Below are 27,276 nucleotides of genomic sequence, written 5' to 3'. Positions count from 1 at the left end.
CCATGGATGTGAACCCTAATGAGCTACAGCTGAGGTTACTGACCTCCTCCAGCATCAACATTTTCATTACATAAATCAGAATTAAAGCAGGAACCTGCTGGAAAGCAGGAAAAACTGATCATCGTGATTACTTTGAGGAGCTCCAACCAACTAATCTCAGTCACTGTAACCAGTCACTCTACTTAGGCTTCTGGTTCAGGACATCAACACATTCTACTCAGGATACACAGTCATGTTATTTTATTTTTAAGGGGATCAATCTTTAAAAAAAGCCTCTAGAAAAGATTCTAGGAATCAAAGTTCATTTCAGGACCTCAATCTAATGCTAAACTCTACATGAGGAGTCAGGAAATAATTACCTGTTCAAGAGCGCACAGATTAGTCCTCAGAGCACTGTTCTCCTGCAACACGTGTTCCACACTGACATTAAAGACAGCTGCTACAATAAACAAACAGGTTCTAGATACTCTCTCTAAAAAAGCTATTCTAGATTAACTCCACCTACCATCATTAGTTGGGCAGCCCTCACAGATCTATCATCTAGTTTCCTGCAAGCGCTTTGAATTTTACACTTGCACAAAAGATTTAATGTAAGCCTCTCTAAAGTGTTCTGTTGTTAGCACTCGGTGCAGCAGTATGTAGTTTAGTTTTCAAGAGTCACATTAGTCCAGAAAAACAAGCTACGGTTAGGGTCCTAGATGAGGGCTCTACTCTAGGGTCAAGCGTGCACAGATCAGTCCCCAGAGCACTGTTCTCCTACAAGGTGAGTTACAGTTTGATAGTGTGTGAGTAAAGTGTTCTGGATGATCCTGTTCAGGGTCAGATTTACAAAACCTCACGTGAAATGACATCAATTACAAAAAACAGTAAGTGGTTCAAACCAGCGTTTTGAGGTCAGAATTATATAAAACATTAAACTTCTTTCTGATTGGGCTGTCTGTCTTTAACCTGTAACCAGTAAATGAAGCTATTAAACAGCTGAAGCTGAATGCGCGGAGCATGACACGCTTTTCTTTGCATTAACACAGCCTGATCCAGTGTTCCATATTATACATATACACATATACACTGAACAAAAATATAAACGCAACACTTTTGTTTTTGCTCCCATTCCCCATGGGATGGACGTAGAGACCTAAAATTCATTCCAGATACACAATATAACCATCCCTCCCAAACAGTGGTCACAAATCAGTCCAAATGTGTGGTAGTGGGCACATCTGCTATATTGAGATAATCCATCCCACCTCACAGGTGTGCCACATCAGGATGCTGATCTGACATCATGAGTAGTGCACAGGTGTACCTCAGACTGCCCACAACAAAAGGCCACCCTGGAATGTGCAGTTTTGTCTCACAGCAAAATGCCACAGATGCCACAAGCAATGAGGGAGCGTGCAACTGGCATGCTGACAGCAGGAATGTCAACCAGATCTGTCGCCCGTGCATTGAATGTTCATTTCTCAACCATAAGCCGTCTCCACAGGCGTTTCAGAGAATATGGCAGCACATCCAACCGGCCTCACAACCGCAGACCTCGTGTAACCACACCAGCCCAGGACCTCCACATCCAGCAGGTTCACCTCCAAGATCGTCTGAGACCAGCCACCCAGACAGCTGCTGGAACAATTGGTTTGCACAACCAAACAATTTCTGCACAAACTGTCAGAAACCGTCTCAGGGACGCTCAACTGCATGCCCGTCGTCCTCATCGGGGTCTTGACCTGACTCCAGCTCGTCGCCGTAACAGACTTGTGTGGGCAAATGCTCACATTCGATGGCGTCTGGCACGTTGGAGAGGTGTGCGCTTCACGGATGAATCATGGTTCACATTGTTCAGGGCAGATGGCAGCTGAGAATGTCCCAGTTCTTGCATGGCCAGCATACTCACCGGACATGTCACCCATTGAGCATGTTCGGGATGTGCTTGACCGGCGTATACGACAGCGTGTACCAGTTCCCACGAATATCCAACAACCTCGCACAGCCATTGAAGTGGAGTGGACCAACATTCCACAGGCCACAATTGACAATCTGATAGACTCCATGCGACGATGTGTTGCACTGCATGAGGCAAATGGTGGTCACACCAGATACTGACCGGTTCTGGGTCCCCAGACCCCCAATAGCGCAAAAAACTGCACATTCCAGGGTGGCCTTTTGTTGTGGGCAGTCTGAGGTACACCTGTGCACTACTCATGATGTCAGATCAGCATCCTGATGTGGCACACCTGTGAGGTGGGATGGATGTGCCCACTACCACACATTTGGACTGATTTGTGACCACTGTTTGGGAGGGATGGTTATATTGTGTATCTGGAATGAATTTTAGGTCTCTACGTCCATCCCATGGGGAATGGGAGCAAAAACAAAAGTGTTGCGTTTATATTTTTGTTCAGTGTATATATGGAACAAGTCGATTACAAGTAATTCTTGTAACAGCAGTTCATTCTAATAAGCAAAATTTCCTCTTTTTTGTAAGATGCTAATATTTTGTAGATTTTTCTTAACCTTTAAAAAGCTTCAGCTGCTTGGTTCGCACGGCTCTGATCTTTAACTACTTGCTTTGTGTTAGCATGGTCCAAGTCCAGGTGCTGCAGACAATCACAGTAATGTGAATTTATTTTTCCACTTGACACATTTTTGTCATTTCTTTCTAAAGCAACAACTGGGATCAGGTAACTGTTGTGTGATTAGCAGCAGCGTGATGGTCTTTGAGGTATTAATGACTTTTTCCTCATTGGTCAGTGTAACGTTCTTGTCAGTTTCTCTAGTACACAGAGATGATGTACTGTCAGGGTTATGGTACTGTTCATCAGTTTTATTACATGTTAAAAGTAGCTGGGTTAGTGCTCAGAGATGACGTCATGCTTATGAGGGGTTCTCCGGGTTTCATGGCCACTAAGTTAGTGCCGTTAACTCTCTCCATGCTGTGTAACGTTTATTACCTGTTCTAGAGCAGCTAGGTTTGTCCTCAGAGCATCGTTCTCCTGCAGGATGTTGTCCACCTGTTCCTGACTGACTGCACTCTGACTGGCTACCTGCAGTTGCACCAAACCACCAGCAGGGGGCGTCAGAGGGGAAAAGATAAGATGGGAAAGAAACCAGTAAAGAGCAAATAAAGAAAGCGAGAAAAACAAAGGCAATATAGGAGGTAAACAAAACAAAAAGAACACACACAAACGTAAGAGTGTACAGGTAAAGAAATTTTAAATGACAAAGATGACAGAAAGAACAGAGTCGAGGATTAGAGAAGGATAAAGCAGTTCAGAAACACACAGAAGTACCAGTTCCACTACCAGAGTGATATTCCAAAACATATTTGTACTTTATTAAGAAAAAATCATCTGTATTAAGGAGCTTTCTCCATCCCACCATCTCTCATTTCATTTCCTTCATTTTAAAAACCTGTTTTTGGTGAAAACGGATTCTTTTTAAACATTTATATCACTTTGGCAGAGAAGCAGCTTCACAGAGAAGTGAAAGAACCGAAAACAGTCAGCTTTAATCAAACTCCTACAACCTTCACACTGTTTCCTCCCTTGTCCCCTTTTCCCTCAACCTTATCCTCTTCAATATAAAAAAAAGAAAAAGAAAACTATTCTAATATGTGTGTGCAGAATTTGGATGTGGACAAATATCTAAATAAGAGTGCCGTCACGTCTTTATATGTGTGTGTTTTACTGCACTCCTGCTGCGCCTGAGACATGGAAATATGTTCAGAAGTCTGCCTGTCTGTGGCAGGATTCACGATCTCTGACTCAGAGTGTGTGTGTGCGTGCACGCATGCATTACCTCGTCCTTCAGTGTGTGCAGAGCCACCTCATGTTCCTTCTCTTTGCTCTGTAGCTGCTCTCTCAGCTCTGACACCGTCTGAACAAGAAAACGCACAAACACAAATGATTAGTTTATAAAGTAAAAAGTCAAAGTTCATAACGAGGGTGAAATGATCGTTACAGAGGAGAAAACCGAACAGAAAGTGACTCTTTCACTATGTTCACAATGACATGTGAAGTGTGCAAACTTTGGAATTCAAAGTTTTTTTGTTTTTGGACTCGTACAGAAAATGTGACGTCACGTTTAAATGAAAAACAGCATGAATGTTTTATTAATGCATGTTTTAATTATTCAGTGTGTCCAATGGATTCAGTCTGATTCAGATTCTCCAATAACACCCAAAGGTGTTCAACAGACGTCAGCCACAGACATGAACTACTTTTCATGATACAAAGTCTGATTTTTAAGAGTTTCTGTCAATTAAAAAAAACATAAAGTCCAAACAATGAAGACATGGTGTGTTCTTAAACAAGTCCAAACTTTCATCACTGTGTAATTATCTCAGCAGCTCACTGATTCTTTTCTTTGTTAGATAAGACCCAAAAGTATTGTTCTGCTTTCACTTCAGACATAACTGAAGAAAACTAAACAGCAGCAATATCTGTGGTGTCATTAACGCTGGGCTAGTTGGTATCTAGCTACAGAGCTATAGCTAGGACAATATAAACACATTAACACAGCCAAGATGGAGGATGAACATTAAAGTTTCCCCCTCAATAAAAGCTATTGTGGTGGTCCCAGATGGACAGAGACAAATGAAATCATAAGACAGGAAAAAAGCACTAAAAGAGGACCCAACTTCAGTCAAGAGAACATCTGTGATGATCCATCCACAACACCAGGTTAGTCAATAATATGCTGCTGCGTGGTTTGGATTACTCGTTATGAACAATCTGCACATAAAAAATTCATTTCAGATAGAAAGTGCTTTGTTTGTTTTCAGTGGTTAAACTTACACCACACAACATCGAGCAAGACTTCCTGTGTTTAGTTTTTTGTAAACTTTTATCGTACATAAATAATTCCAACATGGTTACTTTTCCTTGTAGGACATTACCCTGACTGGGGAAAGAATCATAGAGGAGCTGGGGGAATGTACATAGTAATGGACTGGTGCGATTTCTTAGCGAGATCGAACCTGATTGGCTGCCATGAGGTCCGTCTGTAGTTTCTGGACACGGATATTCATGGCCTTCAGCTCTTCTTCTTTTCTTTGGTTGATCTCATCGATCTTTGTCCTGCAGAGAATCAAAACCACAAAAGGTCAACATTTCCACAACAAGCAGCACATTTAAAGGGGAAAAAAAAGCAGACACCCTGAACCGTGGACATTAGAGCCGTCAATACACTAGTGGGAGTAAGAGCAGCGGGGTGCCGGCAGTCCTGACCTGCTGTCGTTGTACAGAGCCTCCTTTTCTGTCTGCAGACGCTGGAAACTGCAGGAGAACAAAAACATAAGCTTTCGTTTAGTTGCCCAGAACAGATTAACATGATGGTGAATCTGTTTCCAGACCGGGATATATATTCTTTAAATCTTCACCTCTACTCAAGTAGCTTTGATTCACAGTTTAAGACGATCCTTATTCATTTCTTACTTGGCTGGGGTTCTCTCTCTCTAGTACTGCAGGGTGTTCTACCTACAATATCCAGCTGCTGTGAAGGTTAAGTGAACTGAGCCACGCCTGAAGCAGTTTATACAGCACTGCTGCTACATTACTGGCCGATAACTGTGTCAAAAAGCTGTGAATGTGACTGCGGTTAGGTCATCTCACCTCTCCTGCTTCTTCTTTAGCTTGTCAGACAGCTGCAGGACAAAGAGACGGAAACAGCATTAAAAAGCTGCACCTTTAATAGCCAATATCAGTTCACTGGCATAGTTACTGCAAAATAAATCTCTATTACACAGTGGTTGTGTGTTGTCAGCCCTGAGAAGATTTACCTTTGTTATTTCTTCCTGCAGTTTGGTGATTTCAGCCTGTTTGGACGCCTGGAGGCAGACAGAAAGCAAACGTTCAGTCAACTGAGGAGAGAGACACTTACACTTACAGCATGCTCAGTGCTCACTTTATAGATCCTCCCCACTTTATTAAGTACACCGATGCAGGCTAATGTCCAAAGAGTCTAAAAAGTATTGCTCTGAATTACATTTCCTTAACTTTTATTAATCAAAGTGAACTTATTGCTCCTCTGAATGGATGTCTCGTCTGTTCCTAGACCAACGACGGTAACTGCAGTCAGAGTTTTGGTTCTTGGAAGTCCGAACACAAAGAAACTCAGTTTGCAGCATCACGATAAGTTTTTCCAAAAATCTTTGAGCCTTTTAGGATTACGTGCAGCTCTTTCAGATTCATTTGCTCCCATTAACAATTTTACCATCAAGGTGATATGAAAATAAGGCCCAGGTTTAAAACTTTAATAACTCTGGTTAAACAGATAATCCTGCAGCAAATATTCACAAATGACTTTCCAAAAGAAATACAGTTCACATATTAAAGTAATCTTAAATCGCATTTGGGTGATGAAAGTGGATTTTGACAGGTGTCATGTGACCAACAGATCCTTCTGTTATCAAAACCTTTAAGCTGAATATAAACCGTGAGAATCTGGAATCATGAAAGATCTGTGGTGATATAATGTGTGAAAAATCAGGAGTGTGTCAGAGATTAAATCAGAGCATCTCATAACGCACTTCTACCACGATGCGCTACGACTGAACAACCAATAGGAAAGCAGCATGACGATGACATGCTGATGAACTCGACACCAACACTTTTGGAAAAAGGAAAAAAAAAAAAAAAAAGAGCAAAACAAGTCAAACAGTCCAAACAAAGCTACATGTTTGGAAATCCAACAAAAAAGAAAATCTAGCTGAGCTGTGGCAGCAGAAACGTGTTTATATGATGTGGAAACAAAGGCTATGAGAAGTGCAGCCTTCTGTCCAAGCTCAGGGTTCACGTATCAATCACACAGTCATCATCCACCAAACAAAAATCATTTCTAGTGTGGGTGACCCTGACAGAGCTAGCAGCAGTTTTCAAAATCAAAAAGTAAAAACAGAAACCTAATTTAATGACACGTTAACAGCAGACTTGTGACTTTGGCTCAAATTGTCAGCTGTGCCTGCTGGCTCATTTGAAATGCACACTGTAGCTCTTCTGTTTAAATACTTTCAAGCATTCAAATTCAAAGCTGGACTCAAACAGGGGCAGCACACAGCGTTTTAGCTGTTTTGGTTTACAGCACGAACACTCTTGATCGTGGCTCAAGAGTTGGGCGTTCGTCTTGTAATCGGAAGGTTGCCGGTTCGAGCCCCGGCTCCAACAGTCTCGGTCGTTGTGTCCTTGGGCAAGACACTTCACCTGTTGCCTACTGGTGGTGGTCAGAGGGCCCGGTGGCGCCAGTGTCCGGCAGCCTCGCCTCTGTCAGTGCGCCCCAGGGTGGCTGTGGCTACACATCACCAGTGTGTGAATGTGTGGATGATTGTGTAAAGCGCTTTGGGTCCTTAGGACCAAGTAAAAGCGCTTTACAAATACAGACCATTTACCACTTGAGATGTTTTGTCCCCTCCTCCTTAGTACTCATTTGTCAAACCTGTAATGTTCAACCAATTTAAAGGTCAAGAAATCACAATCATCTTCAGGCATGTTTCCCATAAAAAGCCTCAGTGTTTCCATCAGCGGGTGAACGCTGAGGAAAGGACACAGTCGTCCGTTAGTCACGCTGACATTTCACCGCTGCTCTCCATCTGCCGTTTATGTTCCTGTCATGAATTAATTAGTTTCCTCTCTCACTCACGACATACAACTGTTTCATCTGCCAACATTTAGACTTTTTTTATTCTTTGGGCTTTTTGGATAAGTGGAAGTTAATTACACAACAGATCGAGCAACATTACACCACAAAGAAGCAGTATGAAAAAGAAGAAGTAGATGTTACTGTAATATTCTATAATGTTGTCTAATATTTAAACGTTATTCCTGTTCATATGCCGTTTACTGCAGAATGGAATCAATTTTAAAATTTGATCCGATGATCTGCTGTGATCGGCCTGGAAATACGATATGTTCCATACAATACGTCAATACGTTCATCTGTGAATATTCTCATTTGAGATTGCAGAACCAGAGAAAATACTGAACCAGTCCACACGTGGAGCTTATGGAGTCCAGCAGCAGACGTCCACAGACTGAGACGTCATATTTTTGTGTTGTTTCAAAGCCAAAAACTCAGGAGGAGAAATTTTAGGAGTTCACTCTCAGCTAAATCCATCAAAAACATGTTTGTTTGGCTCAGTGTGGGATGCTACCTAAAATTAGCTTGCTAAGGTATTATCGAACAATAATTATTGATTGTTACTTCAAAGTTATTTCTGGTAAACATGATCCAGTGTACTAATCGAGCCCGCAGTGTTGGAGCAGCCTCCTTGTGTAAGCATCCATGTACTTCTCAGAAGAAACACAAGTGAAGGTGAACTAACGCTGAGTTACACTTCTGCACATGTCCTACACAAACATTGGACAATAAAACAGGAAATTATGACCTGACTTTGGTTTGCTCATTTAGATTTTACAGAGTAAAACAGTTCATTTTAAGTAGTTTTAGTTGGAATTTTTTTTCTTGGGAATTTGAAAGCATTACTCTGGGGAAAGTTTTTTATCGCTTTAGACTTTTAGTGAAGTAAATATATAAAGGAAGTACTCGAGTAGAACTTACTCTGATATATGTGAGTGCAAATGTGTTTTTTGTGTTTGTTGTGTGCATGTGTACCTCCAGGGTGTGGATCTGCTCCTTCAGCAGCCTCTTCTCCTCCTGCTCGGTGTTCAGGGCCATCTCCAGCTCTGGTCCAAAGCAGTGAGTTATTGGACAGAGAGCAGCCGACCAGCCTAGCGCTGCCTGCTTAGCTACAATCTTCTCTACGCTCTTCTCTGACAGGCCTAAAGGGGGCGCCGCACACAGCAGGGGCAGTCCGTTAGGCCAGACACACACTACACCAGCTCCTCACTTTACACGCCGTCTGAGAGGTTGGGCTTTTCTTTTGTTTTGTTTTTAATCTCTGGAGGAGGCAGACAGAGTCGGAGCCCAGGATTTTCCGGGTGAGCTGCAAAGTCAAACATCAACTGCTGCATCTTGTGAGTTTGCGTTCACTGACAGCATGCTTATATGAACTCTGCAGGTTTTCACTTTCAGGTCCATTTGTTTGTAGAGAGGCGGTGTCATCCAACATTGATCAAAACAGAGAACAGCAGCGCAACATTTCTTCACTTCACTTATATGTTACCAGAAAAATAACCAGTGGTAACTTTGACTCACAGGCTGCTGCAAAATACAGCTATTTTTTACCATTTTCAGTATGATTGTCTCACACTAATTATGTATTGAAATTAATAATCACTTGTTCATATTACAAGAAATTCTCTGAGCGTCTCCATAAAGTGCAGAGACTGCAGGAGTGACTGCCAAAAACAAAGATTTTATTTATAACAGGTGGAAATGAGTTTGGCTCTGCAGCTCTAACAGGGAATACCTGCTCAAGCAGCCTCAGCTGTTATATCCACATTAAAGCCTAATTAATCTGCGGCTTCCTAACAGATTTCGTTGTTTTTCCCTGCTTCAGCTTGTAGTGTGTGTCTGCCCTGAGCCAGCTAGCTGCTCTGCACCTATAAAGCCAGCTGTGGGTTCACCTTACAGAAGCCAAAAATTCAAACTAAAAGACGGCTGTTAAAACACAGCGTGCGTTTGTAAGCTTGACAGATTAAAGCTTTTCTTCAGACCAGCGTGGCGATCAGGTTTTAGACTGTTTTCCTTTCAGCTGCTGGCTTCAGGTGTAAATCGGTTTATAAAGCTCGCTGCACGAAGATGACCTTATTGAAGTCTGAGCTGTCAGATCCATTCACACACAAAATAAAACCATTTTGATCATCTTCGTGCAGCATGTTGATACAGTTAGTTTGCATGTAATGTGGTAATGAGCACATAAATAAAAATAGCTCAAATGCTAAAGCCCACATGTTACACCTAAAATCTTGTGATATTCAGCATTATTCTTCTTGTCAACAAACCCCCTGTGCAGATAGAAAATAAATCTATCAACTCAGAGCTCACTGCTGCTTCAAAGACACATCAGTGAATCACACTGCTGTTCAGGCACCTTCATTACTACCAAGACAGGGAAAAAACACTCAAGTGTTTTTAGAGCCAGTGTGCTCAAAGCTGAGAGGCTCCAACAATTAGAACGTTCAGTAAAACAGATTAAGGTCCTGTTGCACAGGGGCTGCCAACTGCAAGAAAAACCCTGAATACCATCAGAAAATTCTCTCTGTAACTCAAAACTCCATTTGACATCAAAATCCAGTGTTTATGTTTCGAGGTTTATGTTAAGTGGAGGCAGAAAGCAAAGCTCAGTGTAACCCACTGTGGAGGATAAATCCTGTCTCTGCATGTGAAGCTCATACGGTTCATTGAGCTTCCTGTCTTCTATAAGTACGTCATGGTCATTTTTTCAGGGCAATAAAAGTACTTACAGTGAGACAGACACCATTTCAATACTTTAGTCTTTAATTATGTAATAAACAGCATATATTTTAAATGCTATTCTTCAGGAAGTTACTAATTACCACATGAAAGAACAGGAGTTATTCCTCTGAGTGGAAACACCGTGTGAGCAAAAGAGCGAACTGTAAACTCACCGTGTAGCTGTTTCTCCGTCTGCCGCAGCTCAGGCTCCGCCTGAAAAACAGACAAGGGAAAAAAAAAAACATACTTATTACAGTATAGTGTGCTATAACATGAGCACACGTGACGGGACAAAATATTAGAAGCACTCAGTAAACTCTAGTCCAGCAGCACTACATCAGGTGACTCGCACTAAAGTTGAAACAAGATTTCAACTTAAAAAGATTAAAGCACCTTCTTCATCATATCTAAACTGTAAACTTAATATTTGAGGATTTTGGATTTTTGGTCAAAGAATATATTTAATCTGAACGCATCATCTTCGATGGCTGAAAATATCACAAACATGCTGCATCGGCTGTGTCTTTGACTTCCAATCACCTGTTCCAGTCTCTCATTGGATCCTCCTGGCAATGACTCCTCCCCTGTCCCTGTGACATCAGAGACTCCATTGGTACCTGCTGATCCGTCAGTCTCTGTGGTCGCACTCTGGGTGCCCTGAACGGACGCCTGTCTCTGCAGCTCCTTGTCGAAGCGCTCCTGCAGGGCTGGAGGAGAATTGCAGCTCACATCATTCATTCATTCAGTCATTCATTTCATGAAGGACTAACAGGAATCACAAGGTTTCCACAGCTGTACTACAAGCCCAGCGGTCACTGCACCCAGGTTAGCTTCATAACTTTTTACATGAAAATGTATTAAAACCTTCAAAAAGGGAAATAAATAACCAGGCACAAGTTATAACTCTAAACCAACTTTACTTGTTCATCTGTCCACTTGTCACAAATTATTTGTCACTGTATGTGAACGAGGTCAACCGTGAATGCCTGATGTTGCAAACATGCTGTGATCAACCAGATCAGTAAATGATGTCTGTCTGGCCAATAGGAGCTTCTACCTAAACTTCAATCTAAAGAGCATCTAAAAATCACACCCACGTACCGACAACGTTCCCCAACACACACAAGTTAACTCTCACAGTGAGAACATTAAGAATTCATGAGTATGATGACAATGTTTTTGTCCATACCTTCAGTCATCAGTACACAATACACCCAGCTAATTACACACTGCTAACACATGTGCCGTTTCTCCATCCGTACAGATTTATACAAGCTCGTCTCATCAGTCTAGTTTCTAGCATCCTTCTCTGAGTCCTGTTTGGGGTTTTGTTTCATACAACACTTCTCCTTTCAAAATTACCTAATTTCCTCAAAAATTACTGGTCAGTTAAAACTGAGGGCAGCAGACGAAAATGACTAATGTTTGCATATGTCAGCAAATGTTTAATGATAAAGGCCTTCTGTGGACGAAGAGTTGAGTTTATATTGTAATGTGTCAGGAAGGTTTATGATTACATTTTTTTAAATGATGAATTCTAAACCTGTGAAAATTAATACTTATATGCCGAAAAACAACAGTAGCCTCTGTCTGTCTCCTGAACTGCACAGAATACGACGCTGTGGGGAGTTAAAGGAGCTCTATCCACCCCCAACACTGCTTACTGCGTGTCAAAGTCTTTAAATACACTGCTGCTGATGCAGGAAGAGAGAGAGAGAACACAGGTGGGCGAATATCAGCTCGACACCTGAAGATAAACTATCAGATCGTGATATTTTTCCTTTACTTGTCTTTGGCTCTACACACCTTCAGGACGATTTTTATGTGAAAAAAATATTAAAATATGAGCCTCTAAAACTGCAGAGATGATAGATCTACACCTTTTAAATGTCACCTCACCCTTCATTTTCTTCTGGAGGGTGGAGTTTTCTGCTTGGAGGCGGAGCAGTTCTCCATCCACGGGGCTGGATGCAGGGTTAGGTGGGAGGCTGGATGCAGAGGCTGCTCCTCCTTCCTTCTTCAGGCACTGATTCTCCTGCTCCAGCTGCTCGATCTGTGTACACAGCTGGAAAAATAAATGTTATAATGTTAAGATCACAATAATGATATGAAGCTTCTACAGTGCCTGAACTACACACAAACACTCAGACTCACCTTGGAGAGTTCAGCCATCAGTGTGCTGTTCTGTAGTCTGAAATCTTCCTCCTGACTGTGGAGTTTCCCCTGAAGCATCTCATTCTCACTCAGCAAAGCATCCACCTCCTACACACAGAGAAATAACACACAAAATAATACATTCAGAATAAAAAGCTGACTGCAGGTTACAGAAACTCCAACTGAGATCACTCACACAGACAGACTGACCAAACTTTCATGATGTAGTATTTTGACATATTGTTATATCTCTGTCATTTCTTTGCAACTAAACCATCCAAACAGTGGCGGGTGATTGGGTGTCTGTGCCAAACAATGCGACAGAAAGCTAGTGGAACATGTTGCAGTCAGAGTGAATTAACATTTTCGGTGAAAACACTACAGTGCCAAAAATAGAGAAGACGTCAGCACCAGGTGAGAATAAACACAAACTTTAAAACCACAGTTCAGTCGTACTTCAGGTTTTCTTCAGAACAGAGAAATGACACACGGCCAAAAACTAAACTCTTATTTTTCTGATGCACTTCCAGTTCACCTATTGCCTGAATGACCTTTAAACATTACAGCTTTCACCAGAGAAGCAGAACTTAAACAGCTCCTGGGATGTGACGGTACAAGAAGACGCGATGTTTGCACTGCGGTTTGTCTCAGTTACAGAAATAACCTCCAATAAGCAGATTATTGGTGATTGTGTTAGCATAATAAGGAAGCCATAAAGCATTAACAATGACAAAATAAGGAACAATTAAAAGGACATAATTGAAAAATGTTTACTCTAGAAATTCACTGAGGTAACAATTATCATCAAACAACAGCTTACCTGAGCTTTCTTACTCTTAGTCAAGGCCTGAAAAGAAGAAAAGCGGAAAAACATTTAATGTAAATCAACAACATGAAGAGATGAGGAAAACTCTTCGCTCAGCTTTGTTAGAAAATAAACCCCCAAATTCAGGTCAGCAGGTTATTTTTTTCCAATTACTCATCTACAAAAACAACTACATAGTAATAAAGTGTTCGTTACCTTCTGTGTTTTGACAAAATCTCTTTCCAAAACCACATTCTTCTGACGGACGGCATTCAGCTCTGAAATGCACCAGGACGACATTTAATTATAGAAAACACACGTTTCCTCTTCATTAAAGTTTTACTGCTAACATGGGCCAATCAAATATTTATCCGATGAATGATTTCATGTTCGTTAGCTGAAGTGGAGTCTGTACATCGACTGCATTTAAAGCCTGCTTGTATCGGTGAATGTCAGGGGGCTGGGGGCAGATTCCCTCCTGTAGGCTTGCGTTTTCGTAGACCGTCTCATGTTGTGTTATTTTATTCTAGTGAAGGACCCTGCTTGCTTTCATGCAGGCTATGCTGTGATATGTACACACTTATCTGTGTGCAATTTATTTTGTGTGAATATGTACATTTTAAAAAGTGGGACAGAAATAAAAATACCATCACTATGACTATTGGACCATTCCACTTAAAATGCTTCCCACCTGAGCCCCTCCGTGTATTTAACAAAGCCATGGAAATTTTACCTTCATACCATGACTATATTACAGAATGATTACGACCTAGAAGGAATTGTGGCTAGAGATGAGCCTGATATCAAAATGTAGGTAGAAAGAAGACCTTTCTGTTTATCTATTTATGCTGTCTTCTTTTTTTGTCCAGCCATGTAAATGTGTCTTTTAACTCTGAAATTTGTGGATATCCTTGTACTCATGGACCTATGAGGGCTTAAAAATGCTGGCAAAATAAGGCCAGAAGTTTTTGACCCAGATCTGTGCACTCTTGAGGGCCTGTTACTCAAGGCACGGATTCATTTTACACAGGACGGCTCCAAGTTAACTACACCAAAATCCTCCTCTGGCCTTACAGTGTTTCCAACTACACATGTTTATTTTATGACTTTTTAAAATCCAGCTAATCCCAGCCCTTTCTACACAAACAAAGATTCATCTATCCGGTCCTGTTTTCCTGGAATAATATGCAGACGGATCTGAAACGGTCGTAAACAACCCCACAGTTAACGGTTTGCATCAGTCACTTGTAAACCCTGAGACAAAAGCTTCTCGGTCAGTGTGGTTTCTCTGAAACTTGCAACAAAATGAGTTTGAAGTCATTTTGACCTTGACCTTTTATTTTGTATTTCATATAATCTCAATGTTGTGTTCTCTCTCATGCACTGTGTGACATTTGCACTTGTCCTCTAATGTCTCTTATAATGTCTGCTGCCCCGTTGGCAAGGTCGCTCTCGAAAAAGAAATTTAATAAAACTTTCACCTGGACAAAAACTGCTCAGGTGGAGCAGGAAAATTGGTTTTATGCTGTGGGTCTTCTAATCAGTGTTTTTAAAAAATCTGTTGCTTTAAAGAGCCTCTCGTGTGCTTGTGGTCATTTCAAGTGTTGATGAGATGAAACAGCAGGAACAAGAAGGACAAAGAGTGAAAGGTTTTACCTGCCGTGTTCTTCCTGAGATCATCAGACAGCTGGTAGTTCTGCGTCCGCAGCTCCAACAGCTGGGCCTGCACAAGGATACACACACACACACACACACACACACACACCAGTATTAATTTATGACCGGCTTTACTTAGAAACTGCATGAATCATGTTGTGTTTTTGATTGGCCAGTAGGTCAACTGAAGATGAGCTTATTCATCTTTTTAAAAACAAATCTAACATGTAAATAAACTGATTACTGTAACAAGCAGCAGCATGGTGACCAGAGATCAATGAATGTCAGCAAGAGGCAAAATAACCGCTGGTGATGCACAGGTGGTCCCACCCCTCCCCAAAGAGTTAAATACCTGGGACCCCCTATCAGGTTTCAGAGCTGAAGATGCCCCTGAGATGAGAGATGAAATGTCTTCATGAACCAAGAAGTCCAGCTGCCTTCAACTGAAGCACTTAACACAAGTGGATTCATAGTCGGATCCATCCCAGATATCCAGTTTCAAGAGGGCGACATTAAACACCCTGATCTTGAAGCTTTGTAGCAGGACTTCGCAAACCAACGGGTGACATCATGGCAGCTACACCCACCCAAAATGCTGTTTATGCTCATTATAGAGCACTCTATTCACTTGCCTAAATACACTCACTGCTGACACCAAAAAACACAACAATGACAGTTATAAAAGTCCAAAACCAGCTGCTGACACCAGTGGCTACCTCCATCTTTTAGAAAGATCTTTCTTCCTAAATATTTCATAAACAGCATGACGTTCTGAGGGGACCCACCTTACTGCCCCAGAGGGGCCTTACAGCTGCATTTAAAGAAATTAAAAAATGCGTTTACTACAGTATAACAGCTGTATTAACGGCTTTTTTGTGGTAAATATATTTGAACTCTTCCCTACTGCTGTTTACCATGTGTGAAGACAGTCAAGATTCCTGTTCTTACACTTCGTGCAACAACAGAGAACAACAGTCCTATTAAAGTAGTCGGGGAGGTCAGTGGTTAGTATGTTAACAGGTGTTTGCGCTTCCCGGCCCTGTCTCCGATACAGATGAGCCCACGGCAGCTTGCCTAGGACCCCGTGACTCTCAGCAGGGCGAGAGTCCCGTGAATGCTAACATGTTAGCCCGCTGTCAGATAGAAATAACGGTTAGCTACGCTGTGCTTTTCTTTACAGGGGGGGTGTAAGCTAGGCTAAGTGTTGAACTGAGCTCTCTCTCATTGTGTCTGCTTCCTCCCCTTCTTAAGTATATCGCCCGGAGGCATGTCAAAGCTCTGGCTGCCCGTTACCTTCCTGCCAACGTTAAATGAATAATGTCAGCCGAGCTAGCCGTTCTAACCGCTCCCACCTAGCAACGGCTCACGATTAGCAGACTGGGCAAACGCCCCTGGCAGTGATGCTGCACCGCACAGGTGTTTTTCACCACACTGACACCTACACACCAAAAGAACAATCGCCGTAGTTTTTCTCACCTGCATCCGATGGAACTCCTCCTCGGACAGAGCCTGCGACATAGCCATGTTTACCTTCCCTGCTGCTGCGAGCTAGCAGGCTAAGCTAGCGGAGGAGGAGACGCAGCAGCTGACACAGAGGAAGAGACAGGATGGAGGTTTCACTCTGACGCAGTTTCTGAGAACCGAGCAGCTGACAGAGTAGCCGCCATGACAGAGCGCTCACTCTGATGCTGTTTCCGAGAACCTAAGAGAAACCTCGATCACTCAAATCACATTTACTCAAGACCTGCGAATATTAAGAGGTCAGATTTAAATATATGGCAATATGTCCATATAAATGTCATGAAAGATAACGAAATACGAACTTTTGTTTAACATTCAAAGGCCAAATGAGTGATGCTTTTACAAAATAATTCCAGTAAATAAATTTAAAAACCTTTCGCTCCCAGCTTCTCACATGTGAGGACGTGCTGTCCTTTTCTTTCTGAGGTTCTTCATTATAGATTAACTCTGGGTTTCCTTAAGGCTGTTGTTTGAATACTGAGCAAAACAAGCACTGTTGAGGTGTCATTTTAGGTTCTGGACAGCTGTAATAGATGTGCAATGGTGAGCCAGGGTCATTTCATTACTGAATTAATAAATGAATAAAGAAAATATCACATCCAGAGTAATGGGAATTAGTTGTGTATGTGGCTTTTAATGTATCCATATTTAATTATGTTAATATGGACAAAAATTGTTGAGGAGTGTTTCCAGCACTCACTGAAGAAGGTAAAAGGGAGTCAAACCTGTTTCTTGCAAGGTGTCTGAGTGTATTTGATGGTTTTTGCCTCTAGTGTTTTTAGGGGCTGTAGCTCAGGAGGTAGCGCAGGCCATAAGGTTGGTGGTTTGAGCCCTGGCATGCCAAATATCCTTGTTAGATAGAAAGCACTTAAGGACAGGAAAAGAAAAATGCTTATATGAGTGTGTGTGAATGAGGTGTGTTCAGGTAGAACAGAAAAGAGCTAGATAAGATTGCCTCCAATTTATGTGAGAGTGGTTATTCAACTTTTGAACTACATAAGATCTCTATCTAGTAACCTTTCCACGCCTGGTCGGCAAAAAGCAGAATTAATCACGTGTCCATCACAGTTCAGTGTTTTTAAACACGTGCCTATATCTTTCAGCTTCAGACAAGGCAGTTGTTTTAAATTCCACGTCTGTCAACACTTCTCTATCAAGATTATCTATCTCTGCACGCTGTCTGGTGAACACACAGGTGAAACAGGTTGCCTGATTGCATACATGGGTATGCAGCCTGTACCAGATTACTCACTAGCTGTGTGCTTCAGGAAGGAAATATATTTCTGTAACACACGCTTTAAAATTCAGTGAAGTAACCAGTCATAAAGTTTTTGTATTTCCTTCAAACTGTCCACATACTTCCTTGTTCTTCAGACAGGGAGAGGGAGAGAGAGAGAGCAAGAGAGAGAGAGGCTCAATTAGCTGGTGTTAAATTATTAACTGACAGACAGAGGCAGAACTGAGACACAGAGAGGGAAAGAGACAACTAAGAGGTAGAGAGAGAGAGAGAGAGAGAGAGGCTTATTTCAATTTCAGTTTTGGCTGATCAGCCTGCAGCCAGGAGAGGAGAGTCAGTGAGGCGCACGAGCTCGGCTCAGGTGTTGGATGTTACTTGACTCGACATGGAGCTGCTGCCCTCGCTGCTGTCCAGACTGAAGACAGTCGATTCCAGGACTGTGGATCAGGAGTACAGTGTGAGTGTTTGTTTTCATTCCTCAGTTTATGGGAAAGCCGGCTTGAGAGCTTTCACATCCTCGACAATCTAGTCCAACGTCTTATTTGTCAGAAAAGTATTTATAGAAATAAAAGTGCAGTAATAACGCACTGTGAAGTTCAGATAACGATTGAGAACAGCTTGAGTAACTCTGAGGTCGTGCTTGAGGTTAGGTTTTCTCCTATACGCCACATTTATACGCAATGCACAAACTTCTGTATGTTGGCACAAACTTCTGTATGTTGTGGACCTTTCGCTGCTTTTCATCTCTGTCAATGACTTCTTTTATGTGCTTTCCTGGAAAAACCTGCCCCTAGTTTCAACTCTGACCCATCTAATTAAATGAGCTGCAGCCAATAATCAGATAAACTCAGTCACGTGAGGCTGGTGTGTGTAAAACATGCACAGCTAAATAGGTCGAGTCTAACATGCACACCATGTTAGGTTGTTTTCAGACTGGAGATATTCTTATTTTCATGAACCCCCATCAGCACTATACCCTGTTTTTAGTATTAAGCATTAACATTAAGACATTAAGAGGGTCCTGAATTCTCTAAGAGCTCCAGCTTTTCCTCCACCTATTCAAAAACCTGCTCTGTTAATCCTACCTGTCTTCATTCAACACAAAGATTCCTGCTTTCACTTCAGTTAAGTCTCAATGACCTCAAACCAGATTTTGACAGGTTGCACGGGTGTTCCTCAGGGGTCCAATCTCGGTCCATTTCTCTTCAAAGTTTATTTTTAGAATAAACACCTGCGGTCCAGACCAATTCTTTACAAACCTCACACAGGTCCAATAGTCCTCTTCATTGTCAGAAAGGTTATGACTCGGTCCATCATACGTCAAACTCCTCTGTGTCACTTTCAATTACACGATACTCTTCGGCATGCCATTTAAAATGCAAAGGGTTAAGACTGTGAACATGCTTATCTGAACCCAAAATAAGGCCTTTTTCTAATCTGAACCGAGTCACACTGGTACCTTACCCGAACAGTGAGTGAAAACAAAAATAATGTCTCTTTTTAATTTTAGTATGTTATTAAGTGTATGTTCAGCCTCAGAGGTCAAACTCAGGCCAAGAAAATACTAAAAATAATTTCCACTGGATCACAAAAGCCACAGCAACTGTGAGCTATCGGAACATGACAAAGAGACGAGACTCACTTCTGTAGGCGTTTCCAGGTTGATGTTTTACCATGATCATACAAACAGACACACTTATGGTAATTTACCAGCAAAGCTGTAGATGGTCCAAATCATCATGTGCCAGATAGACACTGACAGAATATCCACTCGTGCTCCTGAAAAAGCTGCAGGAACTAGATTTATATGCAGGTGGCCAGTTTGCATAAAAATTCAATCATCAGCGTCTCCTGTGGAAGTCACTCCTGTTTCTGTGTCGTTACCCTTTCTCTCTCCCCGGTCACGTCCCCATGTCTGTCTGGTCTCCCAGAGTTGTGTCTCCATCATTGTCTGTTTTCCCTGTTTGTTCCATCAACTTTGTATAGCCTCTTTTCCATCACTACCTACTTGGATCAACTCGCCAGGGCGAGCTGGACTGACCAGTTTTCCATTGCAATCAAGTGCCACCTAATGCTCGTGGTCATTGTCACAGTAATGTGATGGTATGCAACACGAACGCTACAACAAAGGTGGATGTCAAGGTGTCGATATACGTGCTGGTGAGTCTTTGGCTTTTTGTCAGACTCGGGGATCAAGGCGTTGTTTTTGGGGGGGGGGGGGGGGGGGGGTTGTAGTAAATTCCCTCGTTTGTGGCTTTCAGAAATTTTAACTTGTCCTCCATCTGCATCTTCTGGGTCCACTTTGTGCTCTGTTCATGAATGAACCCGACCCCACTGCACAGTGTCCTTTATCCTGTTGTCTTTCCAAAATGGCTGCTTGGATAAGAGACTCTTTAAAAACGTTGTGTAATGAAGCTTCAAAGTCACATACAATTTATGTCCAGAAACAAATCCAGTGTAATTATAAATTTAAATATCAGGTAACTAATTTTCCATTTTACTGTTGAATCAAACAAGGAAGCCTGTTTTTGCTAAAACAAACTGTTGACATTGTCCAACTATCATCTTATTTCTCTGTGAAACTAAAATTACATCCTTATTTTATAACATAAAACAAGAAGGAAATGCATTTTATTTGAGAGGACTGGCTAATTTATTTTACAGCAGCAGGACGTACAATAACTCGGACTATAAATGCTTTAATGCTGTGGTCAGTCTAAAAGTCATGTATGTCGCGTGAGCGCTGACCTTAAACTGCTCAAACTGTTTTCCATTATTTAACATGTCAAACCCAACGTCCCTCTGTGGAGGAACAGCAGACGAGTGTCTGAAATATCAATGCTGAGAGATTTCCACCTTTGCTTTGTCTGCAGTGCAGCGCGGTACTCGCTAATTAAGATGAAATGTTCCTGACATCAAACTGATGCTGTCCTCTGCTCTCAGGCTCACTGGTCAGAGGAACATCCAAACAATCCTTTCAGGACGGTGTTGTCCTCTAAATGTGTTATTTATCTTCATACATTTAAGTACACATTACAACTCTTAGTCGAAACGATGAAGCATGGTGACATTGTGCAGCTGTTGCTGCTGAGCTGCAAGGAAACTGCAGCTTTCTGCAAATTTTCTTTAATTTTATTGATGTTAGGTTAATCTGTGTGCAGCATATTTCATAATCCAATATTTAAAATGGTCACCCTGCTATTGTTTTCCTGTCTCTTTATATCAGAGTACAGTTCACACCTTTTAGGGCCTTTTTTCTGCTACTTTTTAATCGGTGTGTGGCTGAGTCACATGGCCTGATCGGGCATTACATCCTATGTAATTGGATCGAGTGAATAGTGATGTGAACTCGCATGGCGCTGCTAAATTAATTATTTTGGGGCACAAAACGTATTTGTGTTCAGGCCTGTCACTTTGCCGCTGCTGCTCTGCTCACATATTTCTGAGAGAAGATGAATTTAAACTCACGGTGAGGTTAGAAATGAGCAGAAACAACCTGCGGAGTTACTAAAAGCAGAGTTTAGTGTCAACATTACACTGAAACCATTCACCACAAAACATACGCACGCAAGCTGCTGTTTTTTCTTCAGGGGCCATGACGCTAACTCATGTACTCATGGACTACAATAAAAATCAATCACATTTTATTCAAACCAAACATGTGAAAATGAAAACTTAAATTAAGTTTAGGTGTTTTCTGTTGTTTCTGCCTTTGTAGCTCTATATTAGCGATGAAGTGCCAGTAATTAAATCTAAACACTGGTTCAAATTTATTTTGTCTTCCTTCTATTTTAGAACTTGGTTTCATTTTAGGTCAATATTCTTAAAATATCCAACATGAGCTGAGACTTACTTTGTGACATAAATTTAGCTTAACCCACAGGCCTAGGTTTCTGTTTTTGTAGCTTTTGTAGGTAAAGCTGTTATTTGTCTCAAATTTGTGTGGTTTTATTTTGGATAATGACATTTAATGATGCTATTTTTGTCTTTCGTGTAATTAAATGACAGCAGCAGAAAACATGAAGCTACAATTTACACACGTCTATACAGACTACAATCTTTTTATGAAAAAAAAGTGTTCTTCATGTAATATAGCATTAAATGAGGTGAGCATGCTCTCAATGACAATTAAAATCATTTAAGATTAAATCTGCTTCCCTCTAGTAACCAAGACTGCTGTGTTTGAGTGACACGTTAAATGATCAAGGCTGAGTGATTCTTACAAAGCCATTTTCCAAGTATGTGAGCAAGGCTCAAAGGGTGAATATAAGAGCAGTACCGCAGCTGAGTCTCCAAAGCAGCATCCTCCGTGCCTCGTTATAATCTTAACATGTTGGAAAAACTATTTTGATTCTAAGAAATGTTGATTCATTTCTTCTGATTTTTCTTTCACCTAAAAAAAAAAAAACTTTTCATAGAACAGTGTGTAATACTCACCCACAGAACACCAGAAATAATCTTTACCCCAAAGAGAAGGAAGTGGGATGCACCGAGTGCTCCAGCGAGCATGACGACACATTCAACTAGACAAATGTGTTGGTTCTTTAATCAGAACAGAGCAGTGCAAACATCATCATCAACACGTCTACTCCAGTCTGGGATCAGGCCTGTCTGTCTGCAGAAGGCTCCGCTGCCAGATGGAGGCGCTGTACAAAGTCTGTACAACCGCTCACTCTTGCTTGTGCTGCAAACAAAGAAGCTGAAGTGAAAATTGGTGTTTTAAAAACAATGAAAAGTGTCCACTGAAGCTACTGTCTGTGCTTTTTGCACGTTCTCGGTGAACTTCTGTTGCTCTACGCCCTATTCTGGACTACGTGTTAACCAATCAGCATTCGGCAGACGCATACATCATCTGTTTCTAGCAACACGCAGTCAAGATCTTGAAGGACTGCACAGGAGTGCAACTCTGGTGTGTGAAACCCCCTCTCGGAACCGAAACATGTATGCAGATGGATATATGCTGGCCTATAAATTCCACTTCAGACACAGAAGCTCCACCCACCTGTAGTTCACAACTTCTGTTGAGAGGGGCAACCAACCAGAAGAAGGCTGACTCACAGGAGTTCAAACTGCTCATTTGAGACATGTTTCCAGACTTGTGACATCTGGTTTCAAAACACTAAGAAAGGTACAGTCTCATCGTGGTTGCCATGGTGATACTGTCCATCTTTTATATACAGTCTATGTGCATAACCATGTGGCTTTAAAACATCATCACTTCAATATCTTTTTATTATTATGTCTCCTTGAGCTGTTCAGGAAACATCACGTTAATAAGACCTGGTTTTCCCAAACTTCCTGTGATTTGGAGCGACTCCCAAACACTATGATTGAAAACATCGCCAAGATTTCTCTGGAAAAAGGAGAGAACTTGTTGTTTATTTGAAGGGAGCTAATGAGATCGAAACGGAGAGGAAATGTCCTGAGTTTCAGTTTGGCTACGGCAGCAGCCTTTTTTGGTTTCAGCATCTAACTGAAAACAACCTGCTTCTAAAATAAAACCACCTTCACGTGACAAAAAGCCTCGAGCTCATTTGAAATGCTGAGTAGCCTACTATTTTTCACGCATTACAAGATTTTAATTTCCTGCTCTAAAAACCTGTCGGAGCATATGAAACCCTGAGGGACTTTCTAATTCGACAGAGACACACCCTTGTTTTAGCCGTGCACACAGAGGCTGCTTTGCATTTCTTGAGCTTTTTTCTGGCTGTCTGTTTTAAGGTGAGCTGCTAGGTTGGTTTTTTGTTCCTGTGTGGCAGCAGAAGTTGGTTAGTCAATAATCCTGCTTCCTCATTCTGTCCCTCAGGTTGGTTTATGATTAACCCACCACAGCAGCTTCCTTGTTGTTGTTCCTGAAATGACTCATCCAGTGAAAGTGCTGAGGGACACACCACTGTTCCTCACACTGGTCTCAGCTTTAGATTGCAGTAAGTGTGTGGTGTTTGCTTACTGGTGCAGGACATGTCGATGCAAGGTTTAATAAGGCAACAAGTGAGATTTGGAACGAGGGGAACAGGGACCTGTTTGTGGTGCCTTTGCACTTCTGTTTCACTGCAGTTCAACATAACTACATGATTATTATGGTTTATTTATATAGCACATTTAATTACAACAGGAGCGTTGACCAAAGTGCTGTACAAGAATATAACATACCTAATAAAATAACAAATAACTCTGTATTAAAAGCCAGTAAATAAAAATGTTTTCCAGTCTGGTTTTAGAGCTCGGCATAGCACAGAAACCGCCCTTCTGAGAGTTTTTAATGATTTGCTTTTAACTGTTGACTCTGGTTGTGCTGCTGTCTTAGTAACCCTGGACCTGACAGCAGCCTTCGACACTGTTGATCACAACATACTGCTATCCCGCCTTCAACATTGTGCCGGTTTAAAGGGCACTGTCTTAAAGTTTTTCCAGTCCTATTTGAATAATAGGAGTTTTTCTGTTCACCTTGGTGAACTGTCATCTCCCAGAGCTCCTTTAACCTGTGGCGTACCTCAGGGGTCCATACTAGGCCCCCTGTTGTTTATTCTGTACTTGCTCCCTCTGGGCGATGTGCTCCGTAAACATAATGTGTCCTTCCACATCTTTGCCGATGATATTCAGATCTACCTCCCTCTGAGGTTGAACTGCAATGTTTCTTTGCAGCCGCTACTCTCCTGCTTGTCTGACATTAAGACTTGGATGACTCTTAACTTCTTACACCTTAATGAAAGCAAAACTGAAGTCATTGTGTTTGGGCTTCCTAAAGATCCCAACTTCTCTCTTGACTTTTTGGGACCCCTAACCTCCGATTGTACTTCTTCCATTAAGAGTCTTGGTGTTATTTTTGACAATGCTTTTAAACTTGATAAACAAATTAGCTCTGTAGTTAAGGGATCTTTTTATCATTTGCGGATTTTAGCCAAAGTCAAGTCTTACCTTTGCAGGAACGATCTAGAAAGAGTGGTCCATGCTTTTATTACTTCACGGCTAGACTACTGCAATTCCCTCTATGCTGGCCTAGATCGTTCCTGTCTACATCGCCTTCAACTGGTGCAGAACGCTGCCGCTCGCCTGTTGACCGGTTCAAAAAAAAGAGAACACATCACTCCGGTTCTCTGCTCTCTCCACTGGCTCCCAGTTGCCTTTAGGATTGATTTTAAAATCTTATTGCTGGCTTTTAAGGTTTTAAATGGCACTGCACCTTCTTACCTGTCAGAACTCCTTAGTACTTATCGCCCCAGGAGATCTTTGAGGTCAGCCAACCTGATGCTTTTAGATGTTCCCAGGTATAAATTAAAGACAAAGGGAGAGAGGGCGTTTGCTGTGGCTGCACCCAGACTGTGGAACAGTTTACCTCCTCACGTCAGACTCTCCAAAAGCCTAGAAACTTTTAAAACCGCTCTTAAAACTCACCTCTTTTCATTGGCTTTTAGAAAGGTTTAATTTATTTGTTTTATATATTTTTATTTTATTTTTATCAGCGAGGTGTTATTACGAAATTGTGTTCTATTGTATTTTTATCTGTATTTACTGTACAGCACTTTGGTCAGCCTTGGTTGTTTTTAAATGTGCTCTATAAATAAACTTGACTTGACTTGACTTTAAGATAAGATTTGAAGAGACCGACAGTAGGAGCCTGTCTGACATATAGGGGCAAATTATTCCACAGCTTAGGCGCTACGACTGCAAATGCTCGATCGCCTCTATGAACCAGCCTCGACCTTGGTACGGCTGAAATGACTGAAAGATTAATTGGCTCTGTTTTGAGTTTTGTTCAAAAAAGAATGACTTCATATAGGGAAAAATATATATCACATATGCAAAGTCGGGGCTGTATCAAGACACGAGGACTAAACCCCAATTCAACCAGACCCAGAACTGATCCGGAATTAAAACAGGACTACAAGAGTTCAAAATCAGGACTACTGAGGACTTAACCAAGACAGAACCAGAATCAGAACTAGATGATAGCAGCACTAAAAATCATCATAGACCTGCACTACACTTATTTTTTAATTCTACCAAAGTACAATATTTAAATTGAGAAAAGTTTATATAATTATTTAGCCTTGTTGTGCAAACAAGCTGCATAACTTAATAAATGTAGAATTTGAAAAATAACAAACCTAAAAAGAAACACTAGGTACGAGATACATGAGTACCTATGATACTTTTGGTAAACCACCATTTGACTAACATGTGTGTCTCACCTGCTCTTGTTCATCTCTGTTCTGTCCTCATTCTCCATCTCCCTCTCTGTCCCTCTTTGTGCTGACAATCATCAAATATACAGATATTTACAAACGCTTCAGATCAAAACACTTTTTTAATTGTAACATCAAATCAGACTAAATGTTTTTTTTTTAGATTGATAAATATATTATTTATCAATAACATATTTGTTAACTTTAAGAGTAAAGAGAGAAACTATCTGTATTTCTTAATTTTAAATGGCACCAAATTGTATTCAAACTGAGCCACACTTATGGAGCTCCACAGTTCTGTTCCTGGTGTTTTGGTTGACATCTCCTGATGTTCCCATGTCACAGAAACAGGCTTTGTGTTTTGCCTTATATGCATCCACAGCTGTGCCACCAATTTACTCACATGGACTCTACTAACCTATCAGAAGCTTCTTCAGCTCAGAATGGAATCGTCTGGAGTTTTCTTATTAATTAACAATAAACTTAGTGTATATGTACTCTTAAATTTGATGAAAGTGATAAAAAAATAGACAGCTGTCTCTCTTTATTCTGACATTTAACTAATTCAAAATATATTTCAATATTTATTTAACCAAAACAAACAAGTTTACTCTAAATTGATGTTGTACAGTAAAAAAATGTTCTTGTGTTTTCCATAAAGTGTATGTAAATATCTGGTTTCAACTGTGAATATCCTGCTGTGTATTGAAGTTCCTCTTGTTTTGCATAGAAATATATATACAAAATATATACAAAGCATAATATATCAAATACTACCAGAGTTTTTTCTTTGAAAGAAGCCCCTTATGTCCATTCTTGTATATCAGTACATAACTGAAACCGATTTATTTAGCCATGGAGGGAAACAACTGAAAATATGAAATAAACACATGTAAGCTAAGACTCTAAAAAAACAGCATTGTTGTTGTTCGGCTTTTCATTTCGCCATTTGTTGATTCACTTGAAGAGCGAGTAACGTAATATGGGTCAAGTGATCAGTTTGATATCAATCTTTCGTGATTCACCGTCATATTTACATTATTTGTACGGTACGAATGGTTTGCTTTGGTACCTGGTCAAACTTAAGCTCTCCTTAGTATGGCTGGCTCCGTTTCTCCAACAGCGCACTCACAGGTAGCAGCTGCCCCGCCCTCTGCTCAGTCTTCAGTGCCTGAGCTCGGATCATACCAATATCAGGGGGGATTCACGCACAGTCGTAAATTCCCACAGTGTGCACTATGTGCTTCGAATATTGTGTGTACTTTTGTTGTCAGCCAGACATCTAACTATGAAAAAATTACACTCCAAAAGACCCCGGGCTTCTGACAAAACAACCCGGGCTTAAGCCCAGTAAGCCACCCCCACGC

General features: G+C 41.2%; 2 protein-coding genes across 6 annotated transcripts in view; one reads left to right on the top strand and one right to left on the bottom strand.

The window, feature by feature from the left end:
- Nucleotides 1-16,570, bottom strand: part of gripap1 (GRIP1 associated protein 1) — a 46,631-nt gene extending 30,061 nt beyond the window's left edge. Inside the window, exons 1-15 of one of the 3 annotated variants that reach the window (XM_080898127.1) lie at nt 16,442-16,570; nt 14,966-15,032; nt 13,526-13,587; nt 13,325-13,351; nt 12,505-12,612; nt 12,250-12,415; nt 10,891-11,057; nt 10,524-10,563; nt 8,605-8,771; nt 5,777-5,824; nt 5,610-5,641; nt 5,226-5,273; nt 4,976-5,075; nt 3,796-3,873; nt 2,949-3,041 (exon numbers count right to left, since the gene is read on the bottom strand). In XM_080898127.1, coding sequence (XP_080754253.1) covers nt 2,949-3,041; nt 3,796-3,873; nt 4,976-5,075; nt 5,226-5,273; nt 5,610-5,641; nt 5,777-5,824; nt 8,605-8,771; nt 10,524-10,563; nt 10,891-11,057; nt 12,250-12,415; nt 12,505-12,612; nt 13,325-13,351; nt 13,526-13,587; nt 14,966-15,032; nt 16,442-16,489 — 1,251 coding nt within the window. In that variant the 5' untranslated portion in view covers nt 16,490-16,570. The remainder of the gene's footprint in view (nt 1-2,948; nt 3,042-3,795; nt 3,874-4,975; nt 5,076-5,225; nt 5,274-5,609; nt 5,642-5,776; nt 5,825-8,604; nt 8,772-10,523; nt 10,564-10,890; nt 11,058-12,249; nt 12,416-12,504; nt 12,613-13,324; nt 13,352-13,525; nt 13,588-14,965; nt 15,033-16,441) is intronic. The other 2 variants (XM_080898129.1, XM_080898128.1) reach the window with 2 other exon arrangements.
- Nucleotides 16,571-17,739: 1,169 nt separating this feature from the next.
- The window catches only part of ptpn18 (protein tyrosine phosphatase non-receptor type 18), a 45,944-nt gene continuing 36,407 nt past the window's right edge, over nt 17,740-27,276 (top strand). Inside the window, exon 1 of one of the 3 annotated variants that reach the window (XM_080898477.1) lies at nt 17,740-18,180. In XM_080898477.1, coding sequence (XP_080754603.1) covers nt 18,109-18,180 — 72 coding nt within the window. In that variant the 5' untranslated portion in view covers nt 17,740-18,108. The remainder of the gene's footprint in view (nt 18,181-27,276) is intronic. The other 2 variants (XM_080898478.1, XM_080898476.1) reach the window with 2 other exon arrangements.

Source organism: Rhamphochromis sp. 'chilingali', assembly GCF_963969265.1.
Source record: "Rhamphochromis sp. 'chilingali' genome assembly, chromosome: 12".
In the NCBI taxonomy this organism is placed as follows: domain Eukaryota; kingdom Metazoa; phylum Chordata; class Actinopteri; order Cichliformes; family Cichlidae; genus Rhamphochromis; species Rhamphochromis sp. 'chilingali'.
This window is presented reverse-complemented; position numbering and strand designations above follow the sequence as displayed.